Below are 13,098 nucleotides of genomic sequence, written 5' to 3'. Positions count from 1 at the left end.
GTACTCATTTCGAGTTGGACATACAACTGTAGGAGTCATATTGCAAGAAACCTGTCAAGCTCTTTGGAATGTACTTGGTCCAAAATACCTTGCTCCCCCAACCACAGAAGACTGGCTAAAAATTGCCCAAGATTTTGAAAAACTTTGGAACTTTCCTAATTGTCTTGGGTCATTGGATGGCAAACACATCAGAATCAAGTGCCCTCCAAACAGTGGCTCTGAGGTTTACAATTACAAAGGATATTTTTCACTAGTTCTTTTGGCTTTGTGTGATGCAAACTACAGGTTTATCTTGGTTGATATAGGTAACTCTGGACGCCATAGTGATGGAGGTGTATTTTTAAACTCTGAGATGGGAAAACGATTTGATAAAAATATGCTTGGTGTTCCTTTGCCCAGGAAGCTATCAAATTCATCTTTTATTTGTCCATTTGTAATTGTAGGGGATGATGCCTTCCCCTTGAAAAAATACCTGATGAAACCATACCCTGGAAAGTTTTTGTCAACAACCAAAAACATATATAATTATAAATTAAGTCGGGCTCGCAGAGTAGTTGAAAATGCCTTTAGTATCTTAGCTGTGCGTTGGCAAATTTTTTACAACATGATTAATTGCAACCCTAATCTAGCTGAAAAGGTTGTTCAAGCAACTGTTGTTCTGCATAACTATTTACAGAGTTTAACAACTGCAGCACATAGTTATGGGGATGTAAGCCTTAATTCTGGTGACTGCGTCCCAGGTTCTTGGAGGCAATCCATTCCAAACTCATTTTTTTAAGAATTGGGGATATGGGTTCAAATTTTTATGGTAATGATGCTAGATTTGTTAGAGATGAACTGTGTAAATATTTCAATACATCTGGTGCTGTTTCATGGCAATGGACAATTGGTCAACATAATTAAATGTCTTTAAATATGTATTGTTTTTATTTACAGAACGAATGTGAAGGTAATTTAACATACAATTAGGAAAAATGGAAGATGAAAATTGGAATAGGCAATTAATTGATATCATTTCCAGCTTGCCACTGCTGTATAATCAGTATCATCCAGACAAAAAGAACAAGCACAAAACTGAAAGTGCATGGAAGGAAGTTGCATCAAAACTGAGTTCCACAGGTTAAATTTGCTAAGAGAACTAATCTTTTTCACTAAATTCACTAGTTTTATCCTTGTTTAGTTCAACACTGCCAAATGAAATGGAATAATCTGAGGAGTACCTATGCCCGAAAACACAAAAAAAGCACAGAAGTTCCAAGTGGATCAGGTTCTCAACCACCAGAAACATGGCCTTATTTTCAGCATCTAAAAGAAAATTTCTGGATAGCTACATAAAGCACAGAAGGTATTTTCTCTTTTGTTCTAATTTGCAATAATAACAATGTTTTAATAATTACTAGCACCAAAGACAATTTTTCAATCAATGAAGAACCCCGTGGCTATCGAACTGATGTTTCTCATGGTGAAACTTACAGCACTACAATTGACAGTGCAATAAATTCTTCAATTGAATGTGAGCCACCTGCCAGTCCTGAATCTGTAGCTTCAAGTGGAACAGAACCTCGTGCAAAAAGGGCCAAGAAATCATTAGCTAGTGGTGTGGAAATTCAGGTGGAGTAAATCAATTGCAAAGAAAACTGATAATGGTACTAAACTTGTTCTAATGCAGGGTCAAATGCTAAGTGTGATCCAGAGATCTAATGAACGGTTGAACACTTTAAGTGCTCCATCATCATCAGATAAGTTTGATCATTATGCTGCATTTGTGGCAGCTGAATTAAGATCAAAATCACCAGATGTTGTTGGCTTGTACATACAACAAATTACAAATACATTGTATTCAGACATTTTAGTGCATTCCGAAAACTTGTAAATCCATGTGTTGTGCACATTATATTCTTTTTCATTGTTATTCAGGGTTTCTTTGCTGCCATACACTTGTCATGTTTTAGCACTGTTCTGTAGTGTTTGTTCTTAAGTATTAATAGTTCCACTGTTTTCTTCATGTTCGTTTCAGTGTTTCTACTTCTTTGATACTGCCATTTACCTACTCATTGTCATATTTTGTAAGAAGCAATTGTAAATACAAGAGCAGTATTTTTCACTTGAATGTTTTCATTTTATTTTTTATTGAAAGAATTTATTGGTTTAAGGTATGCTTAGAAAAACTTGAGTCTGTAAGTCAAAGATTAGTTTAAATTTATTACCTAGAAGTAAACAATTTAAGCCATAAGTGGTGTATTAATTGTAAACCGACAATCGTAACCAATGTGCATTGGGCATCGGTAGCAATCGTCGGCGTCGGTTCAGAACATCAGAAGGCCGTCGTGCGACAGCTGGGTATTTCCCTATCGTTGTCGTGTCGTTTGGCAGTGTGCACTCGGCTTAAGCCTTGCCCTAATCTTCGTATAATTGCATGCGGCAACGGCAGTGGCTCGTTTCTTTAGCTCCTTATAAGCCACACCATACAAGTTTTCATTTTCAGTTTCTAGAATGTCAAACCTGAGAGCAGATGGTAGTGCCAACAAAAATGCACGTCGTTTAGCAGCTTCATTTGCTTCAACGCTTTCACAAAAAGATTCAAAGTTATTGATAAATGATCGAATATCGCTTCCTGCCTCAAATTTTTGAGGTTGTAAAACAAGATTCATTCTTCTGACAACAGCAGTCCTGGCGTGCTCTCCAAATTTTCTGTTACGCCTTTTTTCGGTTCTGCTGCAATAACGGGCTGTCAGTACCCAAATCAACTTGTATTAAAATATTAAAAGAGTAAAACGATAAAAAGGCAAGCAGCGCAGATATACAGTCGCGACACAACCACCGCTCAACACCAACTCCGGGCTTCTCAGCCGCGTGGGGCCACGTCCCCTCGACAATTCGTTACAGCAAACAAGACATAGAAATATGTTATGACGTCATAAATAGGTGACAAAATAAAAACGTAACAATAGCATTGCAGAATATGCTGAAAAAAAACCTAAGGACATGACACAACCATTTTTAGTGTCTGTGGGCCAGAAGTACAAGCCGGAGCAATTCTTTCTCATCCCGGATCACACACCAGTGCCAGTGGGATGTGACTTTATGTCTGCATTCCAAAAATTATTTGCTTCATTCTGGGTGTTTGATGTAAAGTATTATTCGAAGTTGGCAACATTTTACAACTTCTTTGAAATTCACCGCTTGAAAATGAAGGCTATGTGCATTCCCTGACTGCTGTGTTGTAGTGTGTTTTAAAATAAAACTCAACTGAATATTTTACAGGCTCACACTTTGAAAGATTCTAAATGTAGGATTTCAACTATTCTAATCATTCAAAAACTCAATGAAACAAATCATCCAAATAGTCAAAAGATTAAAAAATGCTGAGTTCAATCTATCTAATCATTCAAAAAAAATGAATCAAATTGTCAATGAAGAAAAGAATAAAAAATGCTGAATTCAATCTTTCTGATCATTCAAAAAATTGAATCAAATAGTCAATGAAGAAAAGATTAAAAAATGCTGAATTCAATCTTTCTAATCATTCAAAAATATGAATCAAGTGAATTATTGAAATCGGTTCAATCTTTGAAAGGTTGGCAGGAAATTTCATTCAAACTTCATTCATTTTTTTTAGTGTATGGCTAATTAAAAGCAAATCTACGGCACACGCGCAAAACCATTTCCTTTCAAACATTAAATTTGACGCAACCGATGACCTAAGCCAGTGCTCTTCAACCGGGTATACTGTATACCCAAGTGTATACCGCATCAAAACTAGGGTATACAAGCAGACAAGGGTATACGAAGGGAATACAGCTGAGGTTAGTGTTACTGACAACAATTTGCTCACAACAAATGTTTTTACATATCCTATCAGAAAAGCACCACATCCTGGCCAAAGTGATATTGACCAGATTGTCTATTATTGCGTCAGTAATGTGAACTATGAAGCATTAACTAATAAAAACGATTATGACGTAATAGGCCGCATACACTCCTGGACTACGTGCACGACATGCTTAGTTGTGCTTTTAAGTTTCAAGTGTAGCTAGTGTTTGAGATAAATTGGCAGCGTGAACGTAAATCTGCATGATAAGATAACAACTGTGGCTAATTTATGATAGTTTGGAAGTTGCAATGTCGTTGTTTAAGCACTTTGGTAGCACAGAATCTCCAACCACGTCCTCTACAAATGAGCTTAATGCTGCTAAGCGCCAAAAAACAGCACCAAAAAGACGAAAATGGAATGACGATTTCATAAATTATGGATTTCGTCGCCCAATCGGTGAAGAGGAGAGTTCTTTTTCTTCTGCCCAGTGCCTTTTTTGCTCAACCGTATATGGCAATGTTAATCTTGTCAAATCAAAGCTTTTAGGTCATCTTACAAAACAGCATCCAGAACACCAAAACAAGTCAAATAAATTCTTCCAGTTACAATTGGCTGCCCAGAACAAGCAGAGCAGTTTGTTTGGTAAGCAAATGGAACACCAGGTAATCGATGACAAAAACCTCATATTAGCCTCGTTAAAAATGTCACATCACATAATGAAAGTCAAACGTCCGTATACTGAACTTGAACGTGTAGTTCAGCCTTGTTTGGAAATTGCGGCTGATTATATTCATGGAGGAAAAAGGGCAATTGATAAAGTCAAACAGCTTCCAATTTCCGACACTACTGTTGGGCGACGCTGTGTCGTTATAGCCAAAGATTTAAAAGAGCAACTAATCCAGAAGCTACTAAAAGCCTCCTCTTTCGGCATACAGTTGGATGAAAGTACTGATGTAAGTAGTGAGTCTCAGCTAATGGTTTTCTGTAGGTTTCCTGATGTAGAAGTAAACAGAATAGTCGAACACTATCTTTTTTGTCAACCAGTTGGAGAAACAGCAACTGCTGAAGCGATTTTCAACAAAATAAACAAATTCTTTGAAAACGAGAAGTTAGATTGGTCAAAGTGTAAGGCTGTGACAACAGATGGCGCTGCAGCTATGCGAGGTTCACAAAAGGGCGTGATTAAAAGAATACAACGTCTGTCTCCAAAGTGCGTAGGAATTCATTGCATTCTTCATCGCGAAGCATTAGTAACAAAGAAAATGAAACTGAATGCAGGCATGATAGATGTCTGTGAACATGAATTAAACGATGTTCTGCGGGCAGTTGTAGATATAGTAAACGCAATTCGAAAAAGTGCTAAGCAACACAGATTGGTTTCAAAACTTTGTGATGAAATGACATCTTCTTCCAAAAAACTGATTATGCAGTCGGAGGTACGGTGGCTATCCAGGGGGAAAGTTCTTTCCCGTGAGTTCGAACTTCGTAAACCATTAACAGAGTATTACACTCAACATAAAGACGAAAGAGCTATAAAGTTCCTTGACATATTCTGGGTTGCAAAATTGGCGTACTTGGCATCGATTTTTGATCGTTTCAACCAAGTCAACATCTCTCTTCAAGGTAAAGGGGGTGATATATTTCGCTCTACGAGCAAGATCAATGCACTGAAACTAAAAATTCCACTCTGGAAAAATAATGCTCAATCAAGAAACTTCAATGACTTCCCTTTATTAAGCCAATATATGAAAGAGTGTGGTTGGGAGTTTGAGGATGTTTCTATTGAAGATAAACTGGCTGTCCTTATTGTTGGTCACTTGAACTTACTTGGCGATAATTTGGCCGCGTACTTTCCTGACGACAACGACCAATATCTGGAAACCAACTCGTGGATTATTCAGCCATTTAATGATGAGCTTACAGTAGACGAGGAATTGCTGGAACTCCGCGCTGATTTAAACCAAAAGTACTTATTTCGAGGAGTGGATTACTCAGAATTCTGGGTATCTCTTTTACAATATCCTGAATACGAAAATATTGCAAAAAAGGCCATTGATATTTTGGTACAGATGCCTACCACTTATTTATGCGAAGAAGGATTTTCCAGTCTTGTCGAGATAAAGTCAAACAAACGAAACTCGATTCTTGACATTGATTCTTTAATGAGGGGGGCTATTGAGAACGTGTTAACACCACGTTATGTCCAAATTGCAGAAACAATGCAGCAGCAAGCTAGCCATTGAATCATCTTTGATTGTTTCGTTTCTTATACTTTCGTTTCAGTTGACCCAGCTACTAATTTTTCGTTGACTATTTAACCTATGTTCACATAAAAAAATGCTATGTGTGGGATATACAAAGCTGCTGCAGAATTGTAAAAGGTATACAACGGGGAAAAAGGTTGAAGAGCACTGACCTAAGCCAAATTTCCCCCTTGACCCTTATCGAATTAGAAATCTCAATAAACGCCATGAATCTAAATTCGTCACCCGGACAAGACGGCATACCAGTGGAATTTTATGAACAATTTTGGCCCCTACTAAAATATAGCTTTCACGAATTAATACATAACATATACCTCCAAAAAGAACTCCCAAATCATCCAAAAATGCTTAGGAACACTATACACGGACTTGAAAAGTAGTTTAAACATAAACATTACTGCCAAGGTAGTGGTGTATAAAGAATACATGCTGTCCACTCCCCTCAGACCGATTTTATCGTCATGTGGAAGCTTTATTCATGCCTGCGCAACCTGGTTATCATTGTCCTGGGAACACTACACCAATATCAAGGACACCTTCGCCTTCACCACCTTACTTAAAGGCAAGTCATTTCACGACAAAATATTGGCAACCTTTGATGTTCGGGACCTTCTCACCAACATACCTGTGGAATTTACCATTTCCATCGTGCTCAATTCCATATTTCAGTAAAGTGACACTACGTTTAACGGGTTAAACAAGAGGCGTATGAAAAAACTGCTGCATTGGGCCGCTACAACTACCACCTTTCAATTTAACGGACAGTACTATAAGCAAATCGACAGCATTGCGATGGGATCACCTATTGCACCTCTGCTAGCTGACGTTTTTATGAACTACGTTGTCGACGCCGCTTTAAAATCCACCACGACGGAAAACAAACCTGAGATTCTGTGTCGTTACGTGGATAACCCTTTCTTGGTTTTTCCTTCTAAAACTGCTCTTCATGAGTTTTATAAAAACATAAACTCGGTACATCCCAACATCACCTGCAGCAAAGAAGAAGAGCAAAGCGGCACCATTCACTTTCTCGACGTCATGGTGAAAAAAACAAGTATTGGAATTAATACCTGTACCTACCGGAAGCCAACCAACACTGGCCTTTACACCAAATGGGAAAGCTTCATACCTGTTCGTTATAAGCGGAATTTAGTACTGTGCCTTCTAAACAGGGCGTACGGAATCGCTAATTCATACATAATAATGCATGAAGAATTTAAGAAGGTCAAGAAAATGCTTGGAGCGAATGGTTATCCCCACAACTTTGTGGACGGGTGTATCAAAGGGTTTCTGAACAAAAAACACCAATCAAAGGTATTAAACAACGGCCCAAACGAGGAGAGATACGGGGTTGCAAGACTTCCATTTCTCGCCCCAGTATCTTACAACATTGCGCGTGAATTGGAGCATTTTGTTCGTCGAACCAGGGTCAACATCCGCTTACGTCTTGTCCATGAAACGAACAAACTTTCACGGTATTTTCCTATAAAAGAGCACCAGGAACACATCAAAAGAACTAACGTTGTTTACCGGTTGGTTTGCAACTGCGGCGCTTCATATATTGGGGAAACGCGACGAAATCTCGCTGTAAGAATCAAAGAACATCGCATGGACCAAAAATCAGAAGTGTGTCGGCACATTTTATCTAATCCGACACATAAAGTTAATTTTGCCGAGCCGGAGATTTTGGACGCAAACCAAAACCGCGTGAGACTGTTGGTTCACGAATCGCTTTTCATTCAAAAGCATGAACCCGAGCTCAACATCGACACAGTTTCCATGCCCTTGCGTCTGTTCAACACCTGACCCATATCTCCAGTTCTTATCTTTTCGTCTACGCCAGGGGTCTTCAACCTCTTTGGCGTAATTGCCCCTTTCCAAGGCACTGGCTCAAGATCCCATGTTTATGCTGATGTGTACCTTGTCCCTGGTGTTTGTTTGCAAGACGAATTATATCTGCTTGTGCGTTAAAGTTAGCCGAGTCTCACAGTTCTTGTACATACTTATACAATTAGTAATGTTGAAATCGCCCCCCAACTTCCCAAATTTTCACCATCGCCCCCTCAGTAGACGAAATCGCCCCATGGGGGGGCGATATCGCCCACGTTGAATAACCCTGGTCTACGCCAACGTTCTAACGCCAGTTCCCTGTTATCGTCTGTGACGTCACTTCACACATCTGGCTTTTCCCTTAGTGCTTTATATACCGTGTTGTACAGCTTGATTGAAAACATGCACTGATGATGACAACAGAGATTGTCGAAACGTCTGAACGATGTATTCTTTATACACCACTACCTTGGCAGTAATGTTTATGATTAAATCCAAAAATGCGATCGTTAAACTTATCCCCCCAAAAAAAGACAAAACCCTTATCAAAAATTGGCGTCCAATATCTCTGTTGAATTCGGACTATAAAATAATAAGCAAAACTATCGCAAACCGCTTACAATACGAACTAAATAATAAAATCGCAATAGAACAAAAATGCGGCCTCCCAAAAAGATATATCCAGCACATACTCTACAATACAAAAGCTATCATAGAATTCGCAAAGCAAAAATCGTCCCCTCTTGCCCTTGTTTTAATTGACATTGAAAAAGCCTTCGACACCCTAAATCACGAATTCATTTTGAAAGTCCTGGAAAAGTTAAAAATTAACGACTATACATTGAATTGGATTAAAATATTCCAAAAAAAATAACAAGCCAAATTAACGTAAACGGCAAACTTACAGAAAAAAATTAAAATTCTACGCGGTGTGAGGCAGGGTTGTGGCCTGTCCATGTTGTTATATGTAGCCATAACTAAAGCCCTTATTCAAACAACAATTCGAAAATAAATGGAATTAAAATTGCCCCGACTGAAACAAAAATACAACAATACGCTGATGACTCGACTTTTATAAAATCAAATCAACCATCATTGAACGAAATCTTTGATCAAATGAAACTTTACGAATTGACATCTGGACAAAAAATTAACAAAATCAAAACTGAAATCATCGCTTTTTCCCACAATCTACGAACTGACATTACGCGAATTTTCCCAAATTTTATAAAAAACAATGTAAACATTTTAGGTATAAACTGTTCAACCCACAATTGGCAAATCAACAAGAACTGGAAAGAATTTATTAACCACGGTCGTAATATTGTATCCAAATTTATTAATAGAAACCTATCCCTTTTCGGCAAAATTTCGGTAATTAATACGTTGATAATTCCCCGAAATTATTTTCTTAGCTAGAGGATTTCCACCGCAACAAAAACATCTAAAAGACCTTAATTATATCATTCATCAAATCATTTGGCGTTCCAACAAAATAGAACAATTGTCTGGGGAAAAAACTGATCGCGCAAATTAATAACGGCGGAATCAAAATGCCAGACCTTCAAACCAAAATCGACGCTACGCAACTAGAAAAATTACGCGATCTCATAGTACCCGACAAAACTCCTGAAATTTGGCAGCAATGGGCCCTCTACCATTTAGGATTCAAACTTCGTCAAATTCAACAACCATTTTCGACCACAACAAACCAACGGCCTGGAAAACAAACCCCGAATGGCAAAATATATTCGAGTTATATAAAAACTTAATTGACCTAAATAATGAATTGAACTGGACAAAAGCAAAACTACGCCACTTATATTATGAGTTTATTAGGAAAAAAGAAGTTATTACCAGCCCAACACCCAACCCCGACTTCAAATGGCAAAACGCACTCCTATACCAAAAAGGAACAAAACGCCTTTTTAATAACTATGATTGCAATACACGTATTTAACCATTCACAACGCTTTTAAATGGGGGCGATTTCTTCAATGAAAAGAAAATTTATACCCTTAAATCTGGTAGATCCCGTCTCCTTGATTGTAAATTATGTAGAACAAATACCGATAATATAACCCAGTGGTTCCCAACCTTTTTTGTTACATTCCTCCCTTCGCCCATTTTCGAACTATTCATTCCTCCCCATTCATTCCTAACATTAAAAATTAAAGCAATTTGAAATAGACCTTCTAATTAGGGATATTCATTTAGAATCCTTTACCAAATGTGAACCGGGTCCAAATTATAATGGACATAATAATGTATATACAAAACTATTCTGTAAAATTTTCGAAGTAATTTTTTTGCAGTTTTTATGAAATTCCTCTCCTGAACTCACAAAATTCCTCCCTAGGGAGGAATTCCTCCCCGGTTGGGAACCACTGATATAACCCATCTCTTAACTGAATGCATAATCCCACAAAAAAATACTAAACGGCATAAAATATATTCTTTCCAGTCAGTTCCAAATTTCATTCGAACTCAATCCAAATTTTATTGTTTTGCTTATTTTTTATTTTATTTGTTTTGCTATTTTTTTGTTTATTTATTTAATAAAAATATAACCTTAGTTGTAATAAAAATGATTGCAATTTGGCGCGCGGAAATTATCAAACAAAAAATCAAATTCGATGTTAAAAATGAGTATTTAGAATCCCCCGAACATTTGTTTAAAAAAACGGCAGCAACAATTTTGGACAATCTAATGGAAAAACTGAAAAATTTTACCAATTCCCTTTTTCGAAATAAATTTCGAACTAATCTTCAATATAAACCCTAACAACCTGATGATAAATACTTCGGTTATGGCAACATAACCTATGTAAAAACATATTTTCTTATGCGTACGCATAGAAATTAATAACGAAAAATAAATACTCTTTAACCGCAAAATTTGCGACTTTAAATCGCAATTTTTGTAAATCCCTTTCTCTCTTCTCTATATTTTTCTTTCTTTACGCGTTAATTATGTGCGTTCCCCTCTTTTACGTATACTGTAATGTTTTGCGTATTTTTTCCCTGTTTTGCGTTCATTTATTTTATTGATATTTTTTGCTCCCTGAGAGTTAAGAGCAGCTCCCATAGGAAGGAGACGACATAGATTCAAAGCGATCGGTTGGTCGTCACTTGTCGAGCCTCTACATAGCAAAAAAAAACAATAGCCTTCTAACTTTACTGCTACGCACACGGGAAATAATAGGACAAGTTAATCATGCGAAACTGAACCTGGAGATGTAACTGCGTTTAAGGACAAGTAAGTATTCGTACACGGACAAATTTTTAGATTTGGGATTCACTTCTATCAATGATCATGGTGCTGTAAAACCGCAATGTGTGCTGTGTTATGCAGTGTTGTCGAACAAATCAAGCTCGTTCAGCCTGTAGCCAATTTTACATGGCCAGAATCCTATGCGGCGATGACGTGGCCTCGAAATTGCAGTCCGTCTCGTTATCGAACAGCACAGTTATAAGTCGAATCAAAGACCTTTCACTAAATATAAAGTATCAAGTGGTCTCACAAATAAAAAATAGAACGGCGCATCGGAGATAGGCTATTATGAAGAAAAAATTTCAGTTTCATTAATCACATTAAATAAATAAACTATTTGTTTATAATCAATCATTGTTTCATAGAACTGTGTACTACAAATGGTTGTCTGTGTCTTTTTCTATTTCGTGCATATCAGAAAAATTCTTTTTTTGAAGTTTGGGTCGCGAGGTGTTCATAAAGCTTAGATTTGGGTCGCGGTCAAAAAGTTTGAGAACCACTGCCTTAGGGGAACATATATTGTTTTTGTCCCGATTTTTATCTGTCTGTCGATAATTTGTTCTACCCGCTTGGTCAAGAAAAAGTGCTTTAAACATATTCAAATTTACACACATGTTAGCAGCTATAATTACTTAAGTACATAATCCAGGAGTTTCATACTTTGTTGGTGGGTGCATTTTTGTAACTATTAGGTTTTAAGTATTTTGTAACTTTTAGTTAGATTTACCACTTAACACCAAAGTATTTGTTTTTAGGTTACCAATGTACTGAAATTTTAAACAGATGTTAGTAGGGTGCTCCATGTTTGTTATTTACAATTTTAGCCTGATTCGCCTATTTCTCACGAGAAATATCTAGACATCTCTGATAGCTGCTTTTGGTCATTGTCAAGATTGGCCGCAGTTAAAAGCGATTCTTTTGTCGCTACTTAGCTTTTTTATTTTAGAAAAATAAACTCGAAAAACAATACTCCAGTCAAAGGACTGTATCATATTGGAAAACGAGTCAAAGGTCTTATGAAGAGATCAAATTGTCCTTTTTTATAAACTACTTTTATAACAATGCAATAATGGGAAAGTGTAATAACAATGCAATAGTAGGGGGGAAATGACAAAACCTTCCAAGGCAAACAAGGTTCTTTTGGAAACTTGAGCTCCCTTATTTGTTTTTCTTTGAAAGGGATTAGTTTTACTCGAGGGGTGCCCATACGAAACAAACACTAAACCTGGGTGGTATAGTTACAGCTAAACAAACTATTTTTACATTTTTTTTACTTAACAGCAACCAAAACTAAAGCACATTAGTAAACAAGGAGACGAGATGTGGTTGCAAGAAACAATCTTGCCAGGTGTGTAGTAAATCCAATGGGAAACAGAATATATAAAATGAAAATATATAGAAGAGCCACCCTTCTTGCTATTATCTGTTGTTGCTTCTAGTTATCATATAATGGGGTTGCCATACGTCAGGATTTTCCCTGACATGTCAGAGAATATAGTGTTTAAATCTGCGTCAGGGAGAATTGTTAAAATGTACATAAATGTCCGGAATTTACGAAAATATATATTTTATCTAGACAAGGCGCTAAAACAGTGCAAGTCACAAGATGTCATTGTGGTGATGGGGGACATCAACGCCAAAGTAGGAAAAGGAAGAAATCGGGATATCGTCGGATCTCATGGACTAGGAAGGAGAAACGAACGAGGCGATGCATGGGTGCAGTGGTGCGAACAAAACAATCAGATAATTACCAACACTTGGTTCGAACACAGCCCGAGGCGGTTGTGGAAGTGCAGAAGTCCAGATGACAATACTAAGAATCAGATCGATTTCATCACGATCAACCGAAGATTTCGAAATTCAATCCTGAATGTGAAAGGCTACCCGGGAGCTGATTGCAATACTGACCATGTACT

At 37.3% G+C, this 13,098-nt stretch overlaps 3 protein-coding genes across 3 annotated transcripts; all 3 read left to right on the top strand.

Moving 5' to 3' along the window:
* The first annotated feature begins 913 nt into the window (after nucleotides 1-913).
* LOC145232390 (uncharacterized) lies at nucleotides 914-2,098 on the top strand. The gene is made up of 3 exons (XM_080097002.1): nucleotides 914-1,345; nucleotides 1,401-1,611; nucleotides 1,670-2,098. The coding sequence occupies exons 1-3, from the start codon at nucleotides 1,287-1,289 to the stop codon at nucleotides 1,871-1,873; spliced, it is 474 nt and encodes a 157-aa protein (XP_079953128.1). The 5' UTR covers nucleotides 914-1,286; the 3' UTR covers nucleotides 1,874-2,098.
* Nucleotides 2,099-4,122: 2,024 nt separating this feature from the next.
* Nucleotides 4,123-6,057, top strand: LOC145234288 (zinc finger BED domain-containing protein 5-like). The gene has a single exon (XM_080099032.1). The coding sequence runs from the start codon at nucleotides 4,123-4,125 to the stop codon at nucleotides 6,055-6,057; it is 1,935 nt and encodes a 644-aa protein (XP_079955158.1).
* Nucleotides 6,058-6,786: 729 nt separating this feature from the next.
* On the top strand, nucleotides 6,787-7,884 carry LOC145234287 (uncharacterized). The gene has a single exon (XM_080099031.1). The coding sequence runs from the start codon at nucleotides 6,787-6,789 to the stop codon at nucleotides 7,882-7,884; it is 1,098 nt and encodes a 365-aa protein (XP_079955157.1).
* The last annotated feature ends 5,214 nt before the right edge of the window (nucleotides 7,885-13,098 follow it).

This window comes from Phallusia mammillata, chromosome 6, assembly GCF_965637545.1.
Source record: "Phallusia mammillata chromosome 6, kaPhaMamm4.hap1.1, whole genome shotgun sequence".
Taxonomy (NCBI): domain Eukaryota; kingdom Metazoa; phylum Chordata; class Ascidiacea; order Phlebobranchia; family Ascidiidae; genus Phallusia; species Phallusia mammillata.
This window is presented reverse-complemented; position numbering and strand designations above follow the sequence as displayed.